General features: G+C 38.1%; 2 protein-coding genes across 5 annotated transcripts; both read right to left on the bottom strand.

The window, feature by feature from the left end:
• Positions 1-55: 55 nt before the first annotated feature.
• On the bottom strand, positions 56-14,960 carry LOC135782352 (protein FAM124A). 2 transcript variants are annotated; one of them, XM_065292609.2, is made up of 5 exons: positions 14,693-14,960; positions 13,729-13,771; positions 12,450-12,481; positions 5,031-5,791; positions 56-1,311 (listed from the first exon to the last, which is right to left on the bottom strand). In XM_065292609.2, the coding sequence occupies exons 3-5, from the start codon at positions 12,463-12,465 to the stop codon at positions 481-483; spliced, it is 1,608 nt and encodes a 535-aa protein (XP_065148681.2). In that variant the 5' UTR covers positions 12,466-12,481; positions 13,729-13,771; positions 14,693-14,960; the 3' UTR covers positions 56-480. The 2 variants fall into 2 exon arrangements, with proteins under 2 accessions (XP_065148681.2, XP_065148680.2); XM_065292608.2 differs by lacking the exon at positions 13,729-13,771.
• Positions 14,961-15,606: 646 nt separating this feature from the next.
• Positions 15,607-24,159, bottom strand: asb18 (ankyrin repeat and SOCS box containing 18). Of its 3 annotated transcripts, none has more exons than XM_065251538.2 (5): positions 23,909-24,159; positions 18,460-18,727; positions 17,553-18,066; positions 16,999-17,112; positions 15,607-16,307 (listed from the first exon to the last, which is right to left on the bottom strand). In XM_065251538.2, the coding sequence occupies exons 1-5, from the start codon at positions 24,111-24,113 to the stop codon at positions 16,122-16,124; spliced, it is 1,287 nt and encodes a 428-aa protein (XP_065107610.1). In that variant the 5' UTR covers positions 24,114-24,159; the 3' UTR covers positions 15,607-16,121. The 3 variants fall into 3 exon arrangements, with proteins under 3 accessions (XP_065107610.1, XP_065107608.1, XP_065107609.1); XM_065251536.2 differs by lacking the exon at positions 23,909-24,159 and adding an exon at positions 21,002-21,391; XM_065251537.2 differs by lacking the exon at positions 23,909-24,159 and adding an exon at positions 19,346-19,672.
• Positions 24,160-24,639: the final 480 nt, after the last annotated feature.

Below are 24,639 nucleotides of genomic sequence, written 5' to 3'. Positions count from 1 at the left end.
TGTTGAGACAAACAAATAAAAGGGAACAGTTTTCCTATTAAAGTTCTGACATTTATTAACCCATACATGACACTGTACATGCCTTGGACTCACCGGTTGTACCAAATTCAGTCACTAGGTGGCAGAGTTTTACTCTTTAATAACAAATCCTCTGACGTCAAATCAGTGAATGCTTTTGTTCCTTCAACTAGAATTACTATAAACAACTATGTAGCAGAACATCACAATGTAACACAACAAATAATATGTATATAAAATTAATTTAAATCTCAGAATCATTAAGTATGAATGTATTTTTAATACAACCTAATAGAAACACATTTACTATAGAACCACAAAGCTTAAGGGTTTTGTAATAAATGAAAATGTTGCTGCTAAAAATGATAGCTAAGAAGGCATCAAAATTTCTTGTGACACCTCCTAAAAATGCATTCAGCTCAAAGTCTGCTGTGCATAATATTGATAAAATCCTACAGTCTATCAGATATAAAACTCTTGTTCATCTTCCACTGTACCTTCCTGAATACAGTCATTAACTGTTGCAATGCCATTGCTGTTCTGTTGTCCCCTATCCTGCTGTGCATCTGCCTGTAGCCGGCACACATTTTTCAGCTGTGGCTTGTGTACTATGCAGGATGTGGACTTTGCAGAGATACTCTGTGCTCTAGTTAGTACAGGAGTCTGTCTTTGGGAAGAGTTATTATTACTGGCCAGTTCAGCAAGGTCACAACCTCTATCTGATGGAGGAGCAGACTTGGGCCGAGGAGGTGAGGCATTTGTATGAAACCTCGACTGAGGGTGGGAATAACCTGAGACCACAGACAGGTCAACAGAGCTCCCGCTGACAGTTTGTCCTGTGTCCACATCTGTCTCTTCGGCTCCCACTAGCGTGTCGACGTTGACGCGGAAGATCGGAGAAGACATGGAGGAAAAGCAGCGGGGACGGAAGCTAGCGGGGGACGCACACGTGGAGCGGGAGTCATCTGTAGGCAGGGAAAAGAGGGACTGCGTGCGGTGACCCGCCCATCCGGCACGTAAGAGTTCCACGTCCTTCTGGAGCCGCTCCATGCGGACCTCTTGATCGCACAGGGACGTATTGGAGGCATGTGCAACCAGGGGTGAAAGGGTCTGGGCCCGCGAACGTGAGGAGTTGCGGTGGTAACGTCGGTTCCGGTAAGAGGCAGGGCCACGGCCGTATGGCGGGGGTGGAGGGGCCGGCTCTGGTGGAGGTGGGGCCATCAGAGGATCATCAGGAGAAATATGACAGAACTTCGCAATGGTGTGTTTTCGATGAAAATATGATCCCTGGACCTGAAAAACAGAATGAGAAGTAAGCACTGAGTAAGTAATGGAGAAACATAATCAAGTTAGTACATAAAATCTGACAGAAATCATTTACATTTATGCATTTGGCAGACGTTTTTTATCCAAAGCAAGTGCACTGCAATTGAACCCATAACGTTTTGCACCGCCAATGTTCTAACCATGAGCACATAAATTTAACCTTCACACGTTAATTAAGACATTTTCCCTGTGAAGACTGTGTGTTTGACCCCCGCATGTAGTCAAAACCTGACCCCCACACACATTCAGGATCATTTTTCTTGTATGAGCTTACTTAAACAAAGCAGGGGGACACAATAGTTGTGTAATAAGACACATCATGATGGGGTAACTATATCCAGGGCTGGAATGGGGGGTCTCGGGAGGACTGAGACCAAGGAGTGATTTTCGGGGGGGACAGAGTTTCTGTTTAAAAAAAGTAGAGAATTTTCATATTTATCTAAATAACAGCCTTCAGATGCTAAGCAAATTTCATAAATAGATTTTTAAGTGATTTTCTTTATCTATGGTGTAAAAATATAAAATGTCCCCAAGTAGAGGCCCCCAACTCTGGCTATAATACATTTTAAAATGTGTCATCCATGAAAACATGCATCCTGAAAATTAGCTAGTTATATTGCATGAACATATTTCTAAAAAATAGGGTCCAGCATTCATCTACATTTATAAAGTACATTTGGCAGCTGCTTTAACCCAAAAGTGACTATCAGTGGATTAAAGGGGACATTTCAAAACACTTTTAAAGATGTCCAATAAAACGTTGGTGTCTCCAGGGTACATTTGTGAAGTTTTAGCTCAAATATCATATAGATAATTTATTATAGCATGTTAAAATTGCTTCTTTGTAGTTGTGAGTAAAAATGTGCAGTTTTTGGTGTGCCCTTTACCTGATCTCTGCACTAAATGGCAGCGCTGTGGTTGGATAGTGCAGATTAAAGGGCGGTATTATCCCCTGCTGACATCACAAGGGGAGCCAAATTTCAGTGACCTATTTTCACATGCTTGCAGAGAATGGTTTACCAAAACTAGGTTATTTGATCTTTTTCACATTTTCTAGGTTGAAACAAACACTGAGGACTCAATTAAAGCACATGTAAAAAGTCAGATTTGTCCACTTTAACTCTTTCCCCGCCAGTTGCCAGCCATTTTTCATGATTTTCACAAAAGTTTAATGCCTTCCAGAAAATGTTCTTCTTTAAATATATAAACAAACAATATATCAAATGAAAGAACAGACCCTCGATCTGCTTTCAAACAAAACAAAACAAAACAAATTAAAAACGTTTCATCCTACCATCATTAGTTCTCTTTTTATCACCTCTAAATTATCGGTAGGTTTCTTAAAAAACACCAAATTTTGGGCAAAAAGCTGAGATAATTCAATTTTTGTGAAGGACTTTTGATAGAGATCAGATACAGAGCGATCTTTAAAACATACACTGAGTTCTTTCTCTTTCACGTGAGGCGCTACTTCCGGGTTGTATAATTTGCGGAAGTGGATGGTGGATAATAGCAGTATTGCGGAAAGTAATTCTCGTCATTGGCAGGGAAGCGTTTCCTCTTAATTAACAAGTTATCTCGTCAATGGTGGGGAAAGAGTTAAAAGCAGTGCATTTTATCAGTATGTGTGCACACTGGGATCAGAACCATGATCTTTTGAATGGCCAAAACAATGGTCTGCTAATCTTTGCTTAAAAATGCAGAGATTCATACAAGACACAGCTCAAAAACTCATCACTGTACAAAACACTATTTCCATAACACAGACATATAAATAGGAGAAACAGCATAAAGTCTCTGTAGAGGATAATTCCCCTGCTAAAAAAACAATAGACACCATCACAGAAATTCTATTGATTTTTATTGGGAATTTTATTGGTTCTAATGGAATATGGCCCAAAACACACTACAGTGTATTGGTCTTTGTTGGTCTCTAATGGTATGTATTGGTTCTATGTAGGGGTGGCCCGATCCAGTACTTTGGATCGGATATCGGGTCAATCCGGAGCTTTTTTGCTGGATCGGGTATCGGAAAAACAAGGCCGATTCAAATCCGATGTGACATCTAGTGAAGAAGACTAGTAATTTGATTAACGTTAATCTTACGTTCAATGTTTGCAGAAAAAATATGAAAAAAATCAATTCTGCTCTTTGAGAATCGATTCTGAATCGACCACGTTTAAAAAAACTATTAATCTAAAAATCTTTTTTTTTTTTTGCCCAGCCCTAGTGCGTATATATATTTATGTGTTTATAAACACACAATTCTAAATGGATCAAGAAAAATACTATAGTATTGGATCGGGATCGGTATCGGATACTCAGAATACAGGTATCGAAATCGTATCGGTAATGGAAAAAGTGGATCGGCCCAGCCCTAGTTCTATGTATTGGATCTAATGGAATATGGCCCCAAACACACTGGAGTGTAGTGGTTTTAATGGTAAAAGCTAATAGTTCCTATTTTAATGGAAAGCATTAGAATTTTCTCTAATGGTTTTATTGTTTTTTCAGCAGGGTCTACTGTGAGCCGTCAGACTAAATTTGAGATTTGACAATAACAGTTTGGGAAAACCAGCCCCGTTCCTATAACTTCCAAACAAAACACGATGTGGGAATGTGGCTTTGATAAGGTAACTGTATACCTGTGTGTGTATGTGTGTGTGTGAAAGAGAGAGAGAAAGAAAGAGGAAAATTTCTTTTTAACCTTAGCAAGCATTGTTGAGTGTCTGTGTGTCCGAGGAGTAACAAAGTTTCACTGTTTCCCTCCTTTACACCTCACTGCACATTCCCTCTATCCTTCCAGTTCTCCCTCTATCATTTTCCTCTCCAGCTTTTCCATACTTCTATCTTTGTGCCTCGCTCTTCCACTCATACATATTTCCCACACATTCATGCATTTCTCTTGTTTCCCACATAGTTCTTTTCATTTTTCATGTGCTATATCTTACTTAAACATATTATAGATAAATATATTTGTCTGTCACCATGTCAGAAGTTTCTTCATAGTTTCCTGTCTCTGGTTATTCTCTAAACATGAAACTGGGGACGTTGGTTGCGGTGTAAATTCTGAAGAGACGTCATTGATCTGAGACAGTTTGTCTATACAATTCGGTATAAATTGTGCTTATTCCAGCGAGACCGATAGTGTGTTTTATGTGTGAAATCCTCACGGGGCCGTTTGGCACCAGCAGGGGTGCAAGTAATGAGGCTGAATTGTGACAGGCAGCCAAACCCTGCTTTGATTTTCGCTAATCCAGGTCAAACAGAATGAACCTCTAATTTTTGTGATTGTAATTAGATTTGTTGCATTTGTTACAATCGTTAATTTAGGATTAGGATTTAACCTACATACATTTTTTAAATGTGATTAAGACATTAATAAAAGAAGCCTGCTTGTACAGTCACTTAATATTGCTAGATGATGTCATGCAATAATTTGCGTATTTATGACATAATCACATCATGTTTGCACTTATAAGGATAAGTGACTGGTCCTTGGAAACGCGTTTTTGTACGTCACACATGAGGGGCAGGACTAGCAACACAGTTATCCAAAAAGTCGGCAGATTTGTCGTTAACATATTTTGGCTTTTCTTTCTTCATTTTATTTTAAAACTTTATTTAAAACTTTATTTCTCTATAAATGCTGACACATAACGGAAAACACATTTACACTCTCTTACCTGTAACAATATTTTGTTCCCGTCATAATCGTTCGTTTGCCATCGGACATCACTGATGGGTGTGCAGGGGCGTGGCAAAAGCGGCACGAGTTCCCCAATGTCCCTTACTCGTATCTCCATCACTGCATTTTCTGTTGGGATGGGGCTCTGGCCACGGGGCAACCGCTTAAATGACAGCTGGATTTCTGTATCAGGGTTGGAGTAGACCACACAGAAGCAGAAATCGTCTTTCTTCTGCGCCAGCCTGCGACGTAGAAGCAGTCTGTACAGACGCACCTGTTCTGTATAGGTCTCGTAACGACAGTAGATGGTAAAACGCACAATCTCTTTGCCGTAATGCACTTGGCGAAGCGCCCATAGTGGCGTGCCCGGTGTCAGTGTAACAAAGTCTTGGCTGGCCGGTGAAAGGGGTAACAGACCCCGTCCATTAACCCTCTCTGTGTGGTGGTATCTCCACGGTGGGCATCTTAACTGACCGTGGAGACGTTCAAGACTCTCCTCACCTCCATACTCCTCTTGTAGAAAGAGGATAACGGCTAAGGCCGGCTGCTGCGGTGGCTCGGTGGAGCGCTGCAGGTGGACTTTGGGCTTTCGAGACAGACCGGATGCACGCTCTGACACCCTAAAGAGGGTTAGATCAGGGTGAAGCCAAGAGAGGACCTGATCAGCAGCTTTCTGAAGAGTTTTGGCCTGACCTGGGTCAGTGATGATGTGGATAGAAACGAGGAATGGGTCTTGTACGTCTCCCATGGACATATCACCTATCAGAAAAATACATAAAAAATTATCCATTGATATATTCAACTGTATTAAACCAATTTATTTTACACATGATGCTTAAAAAAATGTATAAGGTAGATTTGGTGCAGTGGTGCTGAATGTAGCACATCTGGCTCTGATGTAAATGCTGTTGGCTTACTGTATGTGGATCCAGGTTTAAGTTTGACCTCAGTCATGCTCCCCTTTCACTCTCTATCTACCTGTACTGCCCTAAAACTCTAAAAAGCAAAATGCTGAAAGAAAGAACTGGAGAAAGTGAAAAATGAATGGGATCTCAAGACTGAATGAAATCTTTTCATGCATGGCTGTATACTGAACACCATAGCCTCATTTATTGCATTAGTGGATGGCTAGTAACCCTGGAGAAAAGCTTTGGCTCCCTGTAGGGCATCTGAATAAAGTTTGCCCTTCTACTGAACTTTTGACAAGACAAAGTCCTAAGAACACACACAGGTAGAGTACATTTAAGGCCCTGTTAGTAACCTAATGAAGGATTATGTGATTTTATGAGAACGGGCATGTTTGTGGTTGCATCATGTAATAAATACACTGTCAAAAAAAAGAGTCAAAAAATTGTCCCTATAGCTGTCACTGGGACGGTACTCTTTCACTACATCAGAGATACATATTGGTACCCGAGCATGCACATTAGTACCTCCAAGGAACATATTGGCACCAAATGAAAAAATGCTGCATACTGAAACAACCCCAAATTTCCCAGTATAAAGCAGAAAGTGGTCAGCACATGGACAGCTGCCTATTTCTTTTTCCTATGCTGTTTTCCCCCAAACTCTCTTGACTCAGGGGACACGTCCCACTTTGTTTGTTGTTTAAGGTTGGGGGCACCAAAGGCCGAGGGAACGCTATGCTCTTACACACTTACACACAATAACACAGTCACACAAGTAAACACACATCTCTAGTTGCACTGCACTCTTCCAGGTGTAGCTGATGCACATCTGAGAGCTGTGAAAGGTTGTTTGTCTATTAATGGAGAGGATGCTCACTACACAAAGCATCAACAAACAATAAAGCATCATAAAGGATCTCTATTTTTTGAAATCTAAATAAATGCATGCATGCATATGTCATAGAAGAACCATTTTTGGCTGTATGGTTACATAAAGAACCTTTAACACATGCAGAAAATGTATGCTTTTTTAAAATGGATTAAGGTTCAATAGACTATAAATTACTTTTAAAGGTGACATAGAATGATTGAACGGGGTATTTATCCTTGTTCTGTGATGTGACCTGTACACAAATTTTTTTTTTTGGGTCTGTAATGCCTTAGAAGCTTCCTAAAAACCTTTCTCAGATAGCTCTATTAGGGTGGGGGATTTTAAACAAGTGGTTTTGCACCTATTTGGCTCCCCCTACTGGCTTAACTTGTAATCTCATTACTGATTGGCTGACTTTGCTGCCACTCAAAAAATTTTGCCAAATATTTTAAAGTGGAGGGGCAGCGAGATGCCTGTGATGTCATTAGCATCAGTTTTTCAGATTGGGCCGTTTTCTGGCTAACATTTCTAAAAGAGGAACTTCTATGAGACTGAGTTGTTTAGCATGTCTAGCACTTTTTGTATGTTTGTGAATGCGGGTAAACTACCATTATTCAACAAAGACAAAGTAAAAATGGTTTTTCATTCTCTGTCCCCTTTAAAGATGCAACGTAGAGAGTGTTTTAACCTGATGCATTGCTGTGTGGTACAGCACAGCACAGCACATGACAGAAAGGCACTCCAGAGGGTGATAAGGCTGGCCCAAAAAATCACAAGGACAAATCTCCCCTCACTACAAGACATTTTCAACAGCAAGGCCAGCAACATCATCAGCGATCCCACCCATCCCATTCACAATTTCTTCACCCTTAGAAGTCTGGCAAGCAGTACCGAAGTACTATAACAAGAGAAGACACCGGAACAGTTTGTATCCGCAGGCCATCAGACTGATTAACAGTCATCACCGACTACTACTTCCACCAGTCCGGGGCTACAGTCAATAAACTCTGCACTTTAAAAATTATATTAGCTGGTCTAAGCTTTAGTACATTACATTTCACTACTATGTCACTTTATCTCCACTTATCACATAAAAATACTGTCACTTTAAATGCACAATTGCACTACAATGTAACAGTTGCCACTAAAATGTTCCATAAATGTCTCCATTTAACACGGGTTCCTTTAAATTGTAAATTGTTTGCACTATTTAAGGATTTGTACTTTTTATTGTACTTCTCACTTATCCTAAAGTGAACTTTTATCATTGATTTTTCTTTTTTAATTGCAATTTCTTGACTTTTACATGTTTTACTTACTTTATTGTAATTGTATTTGTTTGCTTACCTTCTACCCTTGTTCTCATGGGTTAAGCAAAATAAGAATTTCATTGTGCCTAGGTACACATGACAATAAAAATCTTGAATCTTTGTGGCTATCTATATACTGCTTTCTCTTCATTACTACAAAGATTTTGTCCAGTAAAATAATGTCCCTCCTCCTAATATCATACACTAACAAGTCTGTTTGTAGTTGTTTAACTAAAAAAAAAAAAGATATAAACCCAGTGACATGTCCTGTACTTTCAGGTTTTAGCAGGAAATGTGCAAACACAGGATAGAAAGCTTATCATGTGCATTCATTGGATTTTTCTTTCCTGTCTGTAGTCAAAGTTCTGTTAAACTTTGTGTGGCTGCCATTAAAAAGTCTTGATAATTTTTAACTATCTCTAATCTCAGCTGAATCCATAGTGCAAAGTAATGTTTTACTGTGATGGACATAAACAACAGTATTAAATAAGGTTATATAATTAACATTTAGAAGATGAAACATCCTTAATATATAGTACAACCCTCATTCATTCCTGTGTTGCACTTTATATTCTTGTCACATGGCGATTAAAAAGTCCTATAAAAATTTTCTGCAAAGATATTGAAATGTTTAATTTAGACCAATCACAAGCTCTAAATCTGTTATTATTGTTTATATGTTTCATGGAACAAAAAGAATATAAACTGTATGATAAAGTTTTTTTTAATTATAGGTGCTCTATCTTATTTCAGATTTTTAAATGTTTTGTTTTAAATAAATGTTCAAATACATCTAGGATCAGCTGGCCTATCACTGCTGTACTCTACCGAATGCCCAAGGACCCGTGTTAAAATGAGATCAAAAAGTCAATACACAGTGTCACAGGATACTGCCATATGTAGTTGTCATTAGGAGAATTTTAGAAAAATATGCTGTCATAGCCAGTTGAAAATATGACAGATACAGAAAGAAGAACAGGAAATATGTTAAAAAGAGAATGAGAAAAATACTAATTTTTCCCTTTCCATCCAGAGAAGAATAAGATACTAGAAAAGTGTTCATATTCATCTAATCCTTCCAATCACAACACAAGATCACATAAACTGCTTACATCACTGCTGTGACAATTCATCTCCCATATTAACCTCTATTCTAATAACTTCTATTAAAGGCGGGGTGCATGATCTTTGAAAGCCAATGTTGACATTTAAAATCACCTAAACAAACACACCCCTACCCCAATAGAATCTGGACCTTCTTTTGATAGACCCGCCCCACACATACGCAACCCAGGCAACAATGTCGGTTAGTAGACACGCCCCTTACTGCTGATTGGCTACAATTGTGTTTTGGTACTCGGACAGAAGTGTTTTTCAAAAATCATGCACACCGCCTATAATATCTATTAATCTTATTATTCATTTATTTCATTTTTTCATTTTTTTGTAGTCTAGTGCACATGAGAAACTAATGTCTCTATCATTAACAGCAAGCTATTTATTTGACCTTTTTAAGCTATTAAGCTGTTTATTTGCTTTTGATGTTTTGAATGTTTCATTTTTTATGCATGTAACCCATGGAATGGTTTCACAGTCTTTCCATACCCAAAGATCCATTAGCCGATCCAATGAAAACATATAAGTATTTGAGTTGCAATGAGGCAGAACCAGAATCAAACTTTCATCCACCCAGATGACATATCCATATAATAATATATTAATTCACTTTCAAATTACACTTGCAATCTAATTTGACATTAATTTTTTTATCTGTAAGAAAAGCTTAAACAAGGCTGAAACATTTCTCGCCCACCCTTCTCAACCCTCACAAATGGATAATTCTGTTTTCTTCATTTTCTGTCTCCAGGTCCACATCGAACCACTTTTCTCCCTTCTTTAGCAAATTATACACAGTCTATTATGTGGTGTCCTTGATGGGCTCTGGGGTTGTGTGTGTGCGCCTGTGTAGTTGAGTGTTTCTATATGTGAGTGAGTGGGTGAACGTGTGTAAGTGAGAGAGTGTTTCCTCTGCTGTCGCTGACAGGAGTGTTTCCTGCTGCCCAGATTAATGGGCTAATATTGGACAATAATCCGTCCATAGGGAAACAGACTTGGCCTGACACAGCCCATGAGGAACATGATCACGCTAGCTATTACTCTAACATGAACAAGCGAAGGCGTCAGGGGTCTCAAATCAGTGAATCTAAGACCAAGCTAATCTCAATGCCATGCCAAGAAATAAGCAATTTAACTGTCAGGGCAAAAATCTACAAGAAAAAACATGCAGGATAGGGGTCGTCTCTAATTTTACAGGTCCCAAGATGACATATTTTAGGTTGGGCCCCTCATCCTCTGGGCCTAATGAGGCTTTGCTATATACACAACCTTAATGTAACCCCCTTCATCAGCAGGACAATGTTCCTTGTTGTTCTCTATGATGACATCCCTGTTAAATTATATATTTGGTAGTATTTCCATTAAATAAGCATGTTTCATACATATTTTGTTTTTTTTAAATATTGTTTAAAAGGTACGGGTGCTTTTACACTTGGTTTGAATGCCTGGCCCTAACTAGATTTCAATTGCTCCCCCTTTCCCTGCTGGGTTCTGTTCACAATGTTATTTGGGTCCGAACCGTGGTACATGTGTTATCACCAAGCTGCACCAATGTACCCATGTTGCTGGGTAATGGCTATAAAATGGAGAGTGTTGTTCGCATCACTTTTGCTCTTATCCAAGGTAAGTGAGCACACACAGGCACGAACAAGGAAATGTTAATCAAGACAAATGAAAAGTATTTGGTACAGACAGTTATAAAATCTTAATAAAATGTATTTATTACCCGCAAAATAAATAAAGATTTTAGTCATATCAATAGACCCTTTATTATACAGAGAGAATCACTTTATGCAGGCCAACATGCTAAGATCACATGACCACCCAAACACTACTCACTTTACATCCTTAACTCCCCTGGTACTGCACGCTTCAGCTTGTAAATTATTAAATCAAGACGGATAGCAAGAATGACCTGTCCGAAATAGCCCTCTATAGCCTAAAGTAGTGCAGTATTTGAGGGAATGGCCATTTTTAATGGTGCAATAATGAGTGTATAACCAATGTGCACTTATAGCTTGCCGGTACTCGTCCACCAAGGCTTGCGCTGAATGAATTCTTGTGTCTCGGTGTGTTATACAGTGGTGTAATACTGCATCCAGACCACTCAGTATGCAGTAAGTCCGACAACTGCCGTTTTGGCCGGCACAACCATAGACATTATATACGAAGACGACGCCTCATGATGTGCTGGAACGTAATCCAGCATTGCCGCCATATTGGTTGGGTCTCCTCACTCTACGATAGCACCAGAGTCAATTAATTGAATGAATCAAGATTGAACAATTATTTTACCATTTATAATATTACGTCATCATAACTAACATTACTTATGTGTGAAAATCAAGTAAAAATTTGGGGAGTTATGATTATTGTAGTTGGGGATACACCTTCCACAGTAGAAATAAGTTCGGGGCAGGCATCTAAGATGGCGGCCGTGCTGATACATCAGCTCCAGGCAGCGTCAGTCTATGAGGCGTCTACGAATATAATGTCTATGTGCACGACATACTATAAACAGAAAAGTCTACTATAAAGTCACAAAGCATTGAAATGAAACACATTTTTTGGAATATTGTGATGTTTTTTACAAATTACTATAATCTCGAGTTTCATTATTTAAAAAAAATTTTCCCTCATGATCTTTAATAAAAAATGCTAATTTCTTCCCCTCCTCGAAACGATCTCTCTTTACTTTCGGTCACAAGGAATGGCACGAGGGCCAAGGTCAGGAAAAGATCGCATCGATTAGCAAATAACAACATGACCCAACTTCCAAAGATCCAATCAATTCTCGATGGACGGATTCAAGTCCCGGCCTACATTTTATTATCTCATTTCAGGAGTCGATTCACTCATATATAGTGAACGTCCATTTCATTGTTACTTTAGGGCAGGGGTGGGGAACCCTGGTCCTGGAGGGTCACTGTCCTGCAAAGTTTAGTTCCAACCCTAATTAAACACACCTGAAAAATCTAATTCAAGTCTTAAGGATTACTTGGAAATGAAATTCAGGTGTGTTTGGTTGGAACAAAACTCTGCAGGTCAGTGGCCCTCCAGGACCCAGGGTTCCCCACTCCTGCTTTTGGGTCATCAGTCAAAAATACAAAATTTGTCCACTTAGATTGTAAATATGTGTATGTGTGGGAGTGTGTTATGTTGATTTAAATTGTATAAAATAGGAAAAAAACAAACAAATGACATGTACTCACTGCTTGCTGATGACATAAGACTGTAGTCAGACCTGGGAAAACAGAGACAGCGTGCATGACAGAGAAAGAAAGAGAGAAAGAGAGGGAGAGACTGTTAGAGTGATTTAGAGCTTTAGGATCCCAAGGTTTTAAAGGAAAATCCTACATCTGGATAAACAATCCTGGGTGTCATATGGGTATACTGTATATAGTAAGTGTTTGTGTGTAAAGCCTCTTCAGTGCACACATTTATATACAGTACACATGCAGGTTATGATCAAAAGTTGTGTATTGACGTCCTACAGTATGATGATGTGAATCCTTTTGGCTCAACAGTTGCAGAGCAAGGTAAAAATCAAACAAAGCAGATAAGACTAATCCAAAATTTGTGTCTAAAAATTGGCCCTGTAGTTTTTTCCATTGTACTGTACATGTTTTCCCCCTTTATTGCTTTCTGGTCAAACCTTTTTCCCTTTATTCCTTTCCTTTTTGTGTCTCTCTCTTTCCTGTTGTACTTGTGGTTAGAATAGGGTAACATAATATTACAATACAATTATAATACAGTGATTTGAAATGCTATGTAACCGTAAAAGCTTTTGCAATGGTGTAATGCACATACTCTATACTTGGAATTTAGTAACTAGTACTTACAATTGCAAAGCAACACAAGTATGATAAGTGGCAATAATGTCATTATAAAGAATTAAATGGTTTACATTTGCTAATGCTGCACAGATGGGTACTGCACAGAGCAGAAGGTTTTAATTTTAGCTTAAGTGGTTGAAGTAAATTTTCTGCATGTTGACTATTTGGTACTGTACGGTGTAAGATTTTATCTTCAGTATGATAAGAACCCTACACATAACAAGAGACACAATACTTTTATACACATCGCACATGCTATTTAATCTACTGTTTAGTCCTAGGTGTTTAACCAAGATTCAAATCAAGGGTTCAAATCCAACAAACGATAACGAATGAGCTTAAACCCCAGGGTGCTCCTGTAAGTGTACTGTAAGTGGCTTTGGATAAAAGTATCAGCTAATTGGCAAGTCAGTAATTAGATTGAAACTTTAAGAATCCCTCTGGAGAACAAATCTTTTTTTTACTAAATCTTAATTCCTGTGTCAAATATATGATACAAACTGGGACACATGATACAAACAGACACAAAACTTGTGCAAATTATATACCAGTCTCATGTTCTAAGGGGGGGTTAAGTGGTGTGCAATGCCTACTGTCTGTCTAGTGTCCGGCTATACACAAACACACCTACAGCGGCCACTACGATGTGACATACCTAAAAACATACCCGGATGCATCCTTTCTTATCTTTTCCACCACTGAAAGCACAGAATGATTGCAGATATCACATAACTTCAAAATAAAAGAGTTAAATATTGTATAGGTAGAAAACGGATATCCAGATGATTCAACTGGCTACTTATGTCACTCTCTTGCTGTAAGACGTCTAAGACTTCTTAGCTAATAGGACAAGTGTTTCAATAAGACACTCATTGGCTTTTCCAGCTCTTTTCCACAAACACTTTAAGTAGTAAATCTCTGCACCAAATGTCTTGAGTGATAATACCAAGCAACAGATGGTTAAATAAGAAACAGGCCAAAGAGGTAGAAACAATTTTGAAACATTTATATGAATATTATGACTGTAATATTATCAGTAATGCTTCTATTATGATTGCGTGTTTATTTTTTCATATTCATATGATATTCTGCATATTCTTATTGAGTTCTCGTAGACAAATTATAAGGCTTGACGTTTACACCTTTAAAAATAAAGGTTTCTTAAAGGTTATTGGTCAGTGTGTAAGTCTAACATTTACCATCCTCAGAACCTTTTTGTTGCTACAAAGGTTCTCTAATGTGGAGAAACGTTTATACAGACTATACAAAGATAGGAAAGAACCATTTACTGAAGTGTTCAATGAAAGGTTCTATGTACTCTTAAAAAAATAAAGCTTATGAATGGTTCTTTTCAGTAATGTCATAGAACCATTTTTGGTTAGTCAAACGTTCGCAAAATAAACATTTCTTTCTTACCTTTTTATAGTCTGTTCAAACGACAAAGACCCCTGTGTGCAACAGAAAGAAACATACAGCCTGACAAAGAACATTTTAAGATTGTATTCCTCTACGCGCCACCCTTACAATTGTTTAACTTAATAAATGCACCATAACTACAGTGTCTCTGTCCTGTTTATTCATTCATTCACTTTCCTATCACTCCGTTTTTCATCGCTCACCCTCCGGTCTCCGCTCCGGAATCAGCGCACTCGTCTTCCGCTGAATTCTCCATCTCTTCTCAAAGTGACAGCAACTTCACATACTTTACGTTGTCTTCTGCAATTCCCGCCCTCGTACAGTTCCACAAACGAATCCAAGAATCTTTTTAAAGCCAAAATGAAAAGCGGCTCAGGTAAAGGTGATGTGCACAGCTAACATGACAGGACACAGAGTCTGTCTAGTCTGCTTCGTGAAAGCTTGTGCGTCACCACAGTCCATTCAGTTCAGTGGCGCTGCGTTTACCGCTCCCAGGTGGTTCAGTGCTGTTAAAGCGCGTACGCACTTTCTGACAACACGACGAGACAAACATATTACGCACTCAAATCGGGGACTTCTTTTATTAAAATGTAGTATGCTTTAGTATTTACTATAGTAAACAGTAATAAAATTCCTAGTTGCCTTATCATGTGGCCTTTGAAAACCCAGCTGCAGTAAAGATTATTTTGTTAAAAATCATCTTAAAAAATGTAGGCTAAAGAGCATTCTTAAAAAAATATAACGTTGATATCTTTAATATTGGTCATGTCAACGATTAAAATCAATATGAAATCAAAATTTGATTCTCGTTAATTCATAATTGGATTCTGAGATCACTTGGTAAAGTTCATCACAATTCATAAAAATGAAAACTACATAAATGGAATTTAGATTAACAAAATGTAGTAGGCTAATTTCGATAATACAAAAGGCCTACAAGTATTAGCTATACAGTTAAGACAGGCTTATTGGCACAATATCCTTCTTTGGTGATTTTTATCTCTCAAAGAAACAAACTTTAATAGACATAAAAGTCATCTCCAACATATTGCCTGAATTTTGCTCATGAATGAAAACATTTATGTTATGTAATTGTGTCAACCATGTACAATAGAAATAGATTTGATGAAATAGATTTTATTTAAGGAAAAATAATTTACAGCATAATTATGTAGTAAACATTAAATTAAATTAACTTAATTGGTATCCATCTGTCCATCCATCCATCAAAACTGCTCATCCGTTTTAGGGTCACTGGTTCTGCAGGGAGAGCTGGAGACTATACAGCATTTTGGGTCACAGCAGGCAGGGTAGAGCCTAAATAAATTGGCAGTCCACCGCAGGGCACCACAAACACACATTTGCATTCACACACAAGGACAATTTAATAACTGTTACCTAAACACATTTTTGGACAGTGAGGCATACTGGCACATTTATATAAATTAATTTATCACATCTACCACACTGTCATTCAAAAAAATGAAAAGTATCATCATAAAACAGCAGAAACATAAAACCATTGCAAGTGTAAACAAGAATGAGCTCTCAAAAGCAAAACTAAAGACAGTCAATTACAACACAAAATGTCTTCTAAATGCCTTCTTTAAAAAAAAAAATCAAAGTTTAACTCTAGTCAATACATCCTTCAGGTTCCAGTAGCAGATATTGCTTCAGGGAGTTTGGCACAGGGAGTCTGGGAATGAGTAAGTAGCAGTTCTTCCCAAAATGTTTCCTCAGTGCAGACCGACACAGATGCTGTAAACTACGGGGTTTGTGCTCCAGTGCAAAAAGAGACTCATAAAAGGATCTGTGAAGCTAAAGAAAAGTATATTAATGCATAATTGTTTGATTTGCATGTATGTGACAAAAAAAAAACAGATAACATGCATTGACTTAATGTCAAAGGTGAAACTTTTGCCTTGTTCCTTATGTCCCTGAATCAACATCATTTTTATAGAACAACATTACTGGCAGACAATTAAATTTGAGTGTTTATTATTAGGGCTGGGTGATATTGACCCAAATTCATATCTCAATGATTTTGGGATGAATTTTTAACCCGGTATATTCTACAAAGTGAAATAAATGTAATACAAGTAAAAGCCTCATGTGAAATATACAACATGCGAGCTGATTGTTGAGCTTATGTCTGACCTCAGTGTACATGTCTGGCAGAGCTTCTGTTGCAAAAAAAGACCATAACGATATAGACGGTATTGTGTCATCCCATATCCCGCTGGGAAAAAAATACTGATATATTACCAAAACTTAATATACCGCCTAACCCTATTTGGTATAGTAGTAACATTAGATTTATTTCCGTCTGGAGTACTGCATGTTATCCCTGTTTAAAGAACAGCTTAGGAAATATTTTTTCTTTGGATTGTCGTTCTAGTAACCAAAGATGCTGGCAGAGCAGAGGAACGGGCCTTACTGGGTAAAACCATGCAGGACATTTACAGGGTTCAATCCAGTCAAAACAAAGACACAATTTTGAAACACTTACATGAAACGTTTCCTCGGGTATAGCTTCAACCCATTTGTAAGTTACAGGAACAAGTGTATATGAGTTAAACAGGATCTCCACAGTTTTAGGTGCCTCCGCACAGGCTGTTAATACCTTTAAAATAAAGATGACAGTCATAAATTTTATCGGCAGATACTGATCTTATCAGAACAGAAGATCGATGAGATGCATGAGAAATAACCAACAAAATCATAAAATAAATCGACTTTATAACATGTGACCCTGTCTATGAAACACAGGCTAAAGTCTAATCTAAAATAATCTTCAAAGTTTGACCATTTATTTCACTATTATTTTAATCTTTGACATGGCCTTACTCCTTCAATATTTAAGATATCAAGGTTATGTTTTCACAGATTGTTCTTATTATAGAAAAAACACAGACTGGGTCACATAAGACCTCTTTTATCTGCTATATGTTTGTGTAATGAAAACTTTACAAAATAAGAGTTTGGGTAATGCAAAGTAGCCTATTTATTTTTACTTATTTTATAAGTAAATCGTGTCACCCTTTTGCAATGCTTAGTGCTTACCTTCAGCAGTGCTTGTGGCCATACTTTAATAGAGCCGTGATTTAACAGGGTCTGAACAAGGATGTGAGGATACCACTCTTGACGAACCACAGAGCTTTGTAGCACACTAGATAACGGCGTACACCCATTATAGTCAATGGCATTGACATCAGCTCCGTGATCGAGGAGAAGCTCCACTATCTTACGCTGAACGTTACGGGCCGCCTTGTGTAGAGGAGCCCGGCGCTCTTTATCAGCCAAGTTAACGTTAGCACCGTAGGTCAGGAGGAGACGACAGACCTCGAGGTAGAGATCATCTTGGCTCTCGGCTGCATTTTCTGGGGCTTCCCCACAAGCAACCCCTAGCGGCGTGTCACCGGAAGCGCTGACGTAATTCACACAGGCACCAAATCTCAGGTAAAGCTGCGCGTGTTGAGGCAGCCCATGCCTAGCTGCCACGTGCAGTGCTATTTCTTCCTCTTCTTCACTGGGTATGTTCACCGTGGCGCCATATCGCACTAAGGCTTTTGCACAACTGCAAAAAAGTACAAATGAATTGCATTGTGATTGATTTTTTCTCATTGAATTACAATTTTTAAAGCATTAGAAACATACAGTCTCTCACTTCCGCCAATTGAATCAATCATTTTGATGACATTTGCACTTCAGATTTCCTTTTACATTTTATTTTACAATATCTTGGGGGGAATTAAGGGAGTGAATTTCAAGGGGCAGTAAAGTTTTTACCTCCTAAATGACTCCAAATGCTATGCAAAATGCCTACATCAAAATAGTGGCATTTTCTGCTTTTTTGGTTAAAAATATAAAATATCTTCCCAACTAGCCCCCAGTGACTCTCTGCCATTTCCAGCACTGCTTTTGAATTATACTGATGCTATAGTATTTTCATAGGTTTTTTTATTCATACCGTAGTGATTGTTGTGTCCTGCAGAAATGTAGGGGAGTCAGCCCCTCTTCTGTCATCTGGTTGGCATTAGCTCCGTATTCAAGCAGTAGCTCCACACATTCAGTGTTGGCATTGGCACAGGCCTCGTGAAGTGCAGCCTTTCCTCCTGCGATAAGGTTGGGGTGTGCGCCGTGATCCAGTAAATATTGCAGACATTCAGTAAAACCTTGTGCAGCAGCAATGCACAATGGGCTTGTGAGTTCTCTTTTATATTCCAAAGACCAAAGACCTGAAATGGGCAACATTATCAGATCATTAATTATGTGTTGAAAAATGAAGAGCATTACTATTATGGATCTGAAGCCATTCAGCCATTTAGAAATGACTCAAATATTTGATCAACACAATGTTCATGTCAAGGATTCTTGACAAACTTATTTGTGTCAAAAAAATACTGCTTTGAAAGTCTTTAAAACAAAAAAGTGAAAAGGGATGAAAGTGGAAATTGAAGATTGGAAATAGTGAAAAATTAACAGTTGCATTACAACATAAATCACCTAATATAACCTGATGTGTTTGATATTTGTAACTTTACATCTAGCACAATGTAAGGTCAGTCAAGCTCTCATGAACCTTCAGTCTTCAATCTGATTAATTTACGCTTTATGCTGTCTGAGAATTACAACCATCTTAATGTCTGCAGATCCTTGTTATGCATGCTTTCTTGAATTACTACATTAATTGTGTAATTTATTAATTGAATTGAACTTCATTTGCCTGTGTGTTAAACATGCACCAGACAAAGGATGCAATACTCTTCTGTGAGAATTATCCATCATCAACACAGTACAGAAATACTGCAAGATAAAAAAAACAAGGTTCCTATCCTCCCTGTGACTTGTTTTACCTGAAGGTCCAAAAGTTGTGTCTGGATGAGCTTGCCACTGAAGTTCCTCACGGCTCACATTGTAAAGTACATCAACATCAATATAATTCCTTTTAAGGAGGGTACGAAGCCCTCTGGTGTCCCCCTTAACTACAGCTCTGTAGAGCTGTAAGGAACGTAAATGAGCTCTTTCCCAATGATCCTGGCCTGACTCTGGTTTGTCATCCAGCAGAGCCTGCCATCCATTCAGCTGCACGGTGGAGCAGAGGTTCTCAATGCGCATAGTTCTCAGCATCTGCTGCTACCTTTTCGAATGACTAACACTTTCGAGAACTTGATTTATATAGAGCTTGTCATGTTTTTCCTATGACTTCAAGCACTATTTTGCATCTATTTTTAGTAGGCCATTGTTCTCCATCAGTTGGGCATAGCTTACTAGGTCCATACTTAGGCATAGGTGTATGAAATAGATGCCAAATCCTTTGAGCTGCAAACATTTGCTTAATTTGAAAAAATAGACTGTATTGATAAACAGATCAGTTTTTATAGGCTACATGCCCCAAAATGCCTGCAGAATAACAAGTTATATATTTAAAATAGATATTGTATATGCAATGACATAATCTCATTTTGTATGAGTTATTTTAGCATTCTGCAGACGAACACACAAAAAAAATCTCTACTGGAATGTGCAGACTGAGTTGTGTGACTCAGTGTTGCATGGAGACAGAGCCAAACAGTGCCAGGAATAAGATTATTGATCTTTGCATGGCATTCATTTGAGCAGAAGATTACCACAATTCCTTAGAAATCCTCACAATTCCTCTCTCCAGTAATACTATATCCACTCTTAGACAGGATAAAGCACAATGAGTTAAAGGCTTTCTAAGCGATAAAAAACTTGATAGGCATGATTAGCCTATTTTTTATCCTTGCATTATAAGCTCAAATATGTTAGTATGCCTTATGTAAGATGCCTGACTCTCATTACAAAGGGGATTGCATGGAATGTAAATAGAGTTTACCAGCAGACATGCTGTCCACTGCATAATCCTGGATTATGACTTGTATTTCTTATACACATCCAGATTTACAGCAGGTAATTACCAGCATAGTAAAAACTGGTAATTGGCCACTTGATATTTAGCATGTTTTGTGTAAATGAAAACTACATTGTGTTGTAAGGGCAGGGCTGTAATAAAAATGTTTTGGCAGTGCTGGCGATGAAGGGTCTAAGCCCAGGCAGTAAATTTCAAGGAGGGCTTCCAGTTTAAAATGTAGGGGATTTCAATTTTTATGCATGTAATAGACTCCAACACTCCCGTTGGGTCAAATATAAACATTTTCTGGCTTTTTTGACCCAATGTTGATAATAACCCAGCATTTTAAAGAGTGAAATGCTAGTTAGATTTCATACATTAATAAGTAGTGGGATCTTCTTCATATGGTTTAATACAGTTAATGTTCCCAACTTGGGTCCTCCCAGTGAATCTCATGCATTTCATTAATTGGTTATTGGTCTGGTGTTACAGTAGTTTTTTGTTGTGTATTCAGAAAAAAAGTAGTAATACTAAATACATGCAGTCTCAAATATACCAACACTCACTTTTTTCTCCTTTTTCTAACATTAGACCCTCATAAATGTTGTTACTGCCCTATTCATCATATCTCACTCACCTTGTTTTTGAGCGGTCCACAGGAGTTCATTACTCTGAAACTCTAACACCTTGTTCAGCTCCTCAGCATCAGAGAATCCATCCTGAATGTCCCTCCAGTGTTGACATAGCAGGTCATGCAGAACAGGGGGACAAAGGAAGTCCACCCCTGGTCGTTTATAACCATTGGCCCTGACTTTCGCAACCCCCTGACCACCGCTTAAAGACGACCGCCTTCTCTCTGTCAACAACGTGGCCTTACGACTCACAACACACGTTGTGCTGACTTGGGAGAGCATTACTACAAATGACGACACTTACAGACTTCCTGCTAGATGCTCACCTGCCTGTTTTGATGGCTGTTTATATTATCACTGTTGTTTTACATCATGTATTTTTAGACAAATGACATGTGATCAAATGGAAAGGCAATTGCATGACAAGAGTGCCTTGATCATTGTTTATATCGGCAACACACCAGAGACAAAGTCTTCCGAGAGGTCATTTTGATAAATATGTGAGATGCACAGCTGAATGGAGTGCGCTGCTGATGATATCACCTCTGCACTACCCAGAAATAGAATCAAACAATCTATTTCAACAAATCATGTGGTATGGCTCTATTGTCCTCCAATCAGACCGGCCACACGCCTTGCCAGGAATTTGATCCACGCTGGTGATTTACATCGTGACCTTAATACCAAAAGTGCCCTAACTGTCAACAGTGTGAAGTGAAAGGGCATCATACTTTCCTTGATACAGACTTTTAGCTTTCCAAGCATAAGAGTCGGTTAACCAGTTCACTTATAGTGAAACATGCCAGGGTGATTTGTTAGAGGGATAGTTCACCCAAAAATAAAAATTCTGTCATCATTTTCTTACTCTCATGTCGTTACAAACCTGTATACATTTATTTATTCTGGTGAACACAAAGAAAGATAATTTGAGGAATGTTTGTAAACAAACTGATCATGAGCCCCATTCACTTAGGAAAAAGAATACTATGGAAGTTAATGGGCTCATGAACAACAATTTGTTTACCAGCATTCATCAAAATATTTGTCCTCATGTTTATCAGAACAACAGAATGAATACAGGTTTGTAACAACATGAGAGCGAGAAAATAATGATAGAATTAAAATTTTTGTGTGAACTATCCCTATAAGCATAAGGCTGTAGTGTTTTCATTTACATTAAATGCATAGTTCATATGCAGATGTGTAGGTGTCTGTCACATGTGAAAGTTGTCAATAGATGCACTTTATTGTGACCTTACATTGTAACCACTGTAGACATAAACACAGGCTGCTGAATTTAGCAGAGGGAAATATACTGTAAATAGGTCTCTGCAATTTATTTTGAACTTTAGCTGATGGCATGTGGATAGACTCGGATATACAGTGAGATGTCCAAGCAAAGACAACTTTATGTTAATAGTTTTCTATTTGGATTTTAACATTGATGGCAGTGAAGACAATCTACCTGGCTTTAACATTAGTTTTATATCTACTGGGAGAAACAGCTGGGTGCTAAAATAAGAACATTTAAAGAAAAAAATTAAGTTTTTTGCTTTTATGAATATATCGCTCTAAAGCTATTTCTAAACTTGTGTGTTCCGATACATTGACAAAATTGTCATTTAGAATTAGAAGATGCATAATAAACTTCCAGTTTCTCACTTCTTCAATGATTTAATGACATCATTCTACACTTCAGGCACTCAGGAGATTCCAGGCGGTGAGGTTAACTAAACACTATTGGCTATTTTGCAAAGGGGGAGGGGCCACTCAATATGTCCCACAATAACTTTAAAGGAACAGTATGTAAGAAATGTATATCAATGAATCATAAAATGGCCCTGATATGTCACTAGACATTAAGAAATCATTTTCATTTCAAATACTTATATCACTGACAACAGTGGTCCAGCCAGGATATTGTCATTTAAAAAGTGGAGTTGCAGCCCTCAACTGATGTTTATGTTGTCATTTTGTGTATTGGCCACTAGTTGGGTGATTGCAGTACCAGTTTTAGCCACAAGTTTTGTTATTGCAATACCAGTTTTAGCCACAATCCTACATACTGTTCCTTTAAGTCTTTAAGAAAACTTGCAGCTTTGACTGCAGTCAGACATAACTGAAGAGCTCAGATGTAAAAGCCGCTAAATAACACCTCCATCAAGCATGAGACAATGATATTAACTAATCAAATAAATTCAGATTTCAAATTCACTTAATCCCAGCCTCAGGCCATTTAGTAATATCGCTTTGTTGGCAGGGGACATTTCACAAGCCTTTTTTAAGAAACGTATGTGAAGAGCTCAAGATAATTATAGCATGTTAAAATTTGTAGGTGTAAGCAAAAATTTGCCATTTTGGGTGTGTCCTTTTAAATGCAAATGAGCTGATTTTTGCACTAAATAGCAGTGTCGTGGTTGGATAGTGCAGATTAAGGGGCGGTATTATCCCCTTCTGACATCACAAGAGGAGCCAAATTTAAATGACCTATTTTTTCACATGCTTGCAGAGAATGGTTTAACAAAACTAAGTTATTGGGTTGATCTTTTTTCAGTAAGTGGGATGTCTACTAACCAACATTATTGCCTGGGTTGTATATGTGTGGGGCGGGTCTATTAAAAGAAGGTCCAGATACTATTGGGGTAGGTGGTGTTAATATCAACATTGGCTTTCAGAGATCATGCACCTCACCTTTAATTGTTGATTAAATTCAAAATCATTGTTTGATATGTTATGCAGTATGTTGTTCTGGTAATTCAGTTCGGTCTAAAATAGGTTTAAAGTACAAACTAAAAGTAACTTAAATTGTGTATTTCATTAATAACCCAAAGGTCCGTTTAATGTCTTCGTACATTCTCAAGGATGACCTGTTGGGTTATATTTAGTATATATTTAGTCTGGGTTGTACTTACCCAGGAGCACAGCTGGGGGGAGCGCAACATCAGGGTCTTTCATCCAATCATCATTTGACAACTCGATGATGATATCAGGATTTTCTTTGCTTGCTTCTCTGAGAAGAGTCTGTACACATTGATAGTCCTTCTTACCTTGTGCTTCTTTAAGAGACTGAACAAACTCTGAATCCAGAGGGTAATCCAATGCAATGTCTTCTGACATTCTTTCATAACACTCTTTTACACTGAGGCTAAGACTGTAAGAATCATATGTTGGCGATCTGTTGTTGTTCTCAGAGGTTATGTCTAAATATAGACAGCTCAGACTGTAAGTTGATCTATGTTAAGACTGGAGTGAGCATACTCTGTCTGAAATCTCAGATGATGTGATTTTTATAAAAGAAGAAAAAAGGACTGAAAGTGTAAAGTTTACCAAAGACACAAAGCCCATAACCTTTCCCCCAGTTTCTTAGTATCACCTGTTTATATGTGTTTCAGCTTTATAGAGTTACTGTATAGGAAACTTATCCATGTGTTAGAAAATGAGATTTTTAGATACAGGGCCAGACTTCAAAGTAATGATGTGATTTAAGAGACATGTTTCTAAATACAGTGGGGTGTTATGAGAGGTGTATTATAACAGTGACAGTGGATTATAGACAGTAAGTGTGGATCTGCAGTTATTTTCCTACCAGACATAAAACTGGTGAGCAGCTGGCCAGCAGTAACAGGACAGTCAATCATGTCTG

This window comes from Paramisgurnus dabryanus, chromosome 15, assembly GCF_030506205.2.
Source record: "Paramisgurnus dabryanus chromosome 15, PD_genome_1.1, whole genome shotgun sequence".
NCBI classification, from domain to species: Eukaryota; Metazoa; Chordata; class Actinopteri; order Cypriniformes; family Cobitidae; genus Paramisgurnus; species Paramisgurnus dabryanus.
This window is presented reverse-complemented; position numbering and strand designations above follow the sequence as displayed.

Bases quoted from the DNA above. Each gene is read 5' to 3' on its own strand.
- LOC135782352 (XM_065292608.2), bottom strand. From the start codon at position 14,745: ATGGAGAATTCAGCGGAAGACGAGTGCGCTGATTCCGGAGCGGAGACC. The intron at 12,482-14,692 runs GTGAGCGATGAA...CTGTTTTCCCAG, and splicing joins TCCGGAGCGGAGACCGGAGG to GTCTGACTACAGTCTTATGT. The intron at 5,792-12,449 runs GTGAGTACATGT...TTTTTCTGATAG, and splicing joins TCTTATGTCATCAGCAAGCA to GTGATATGTCCATGGGAGAC.
- asb18 (XM_065251536.2), bottom strand. From the start codon at position 21,278: ATGCTCTCCCAAGTCAGCACAACGTGTGTTGTGAGTCGTAAGGCCACG. The intron at 18,067-18,459 runs GTATGAATAAAA...ACTTTTTTGCAG, and splicing joins AGGACACAACAATCACTACG to TTGTGCAAAAGCCTTAGTGC. The intron at 16,308-16,998 runs GTAAGTGTTTCA...ACTTTTCTTTAG, and splicing joins TACCCGAGGAAACGTTTCAT to CTTCACAGATCCTTTTATGA.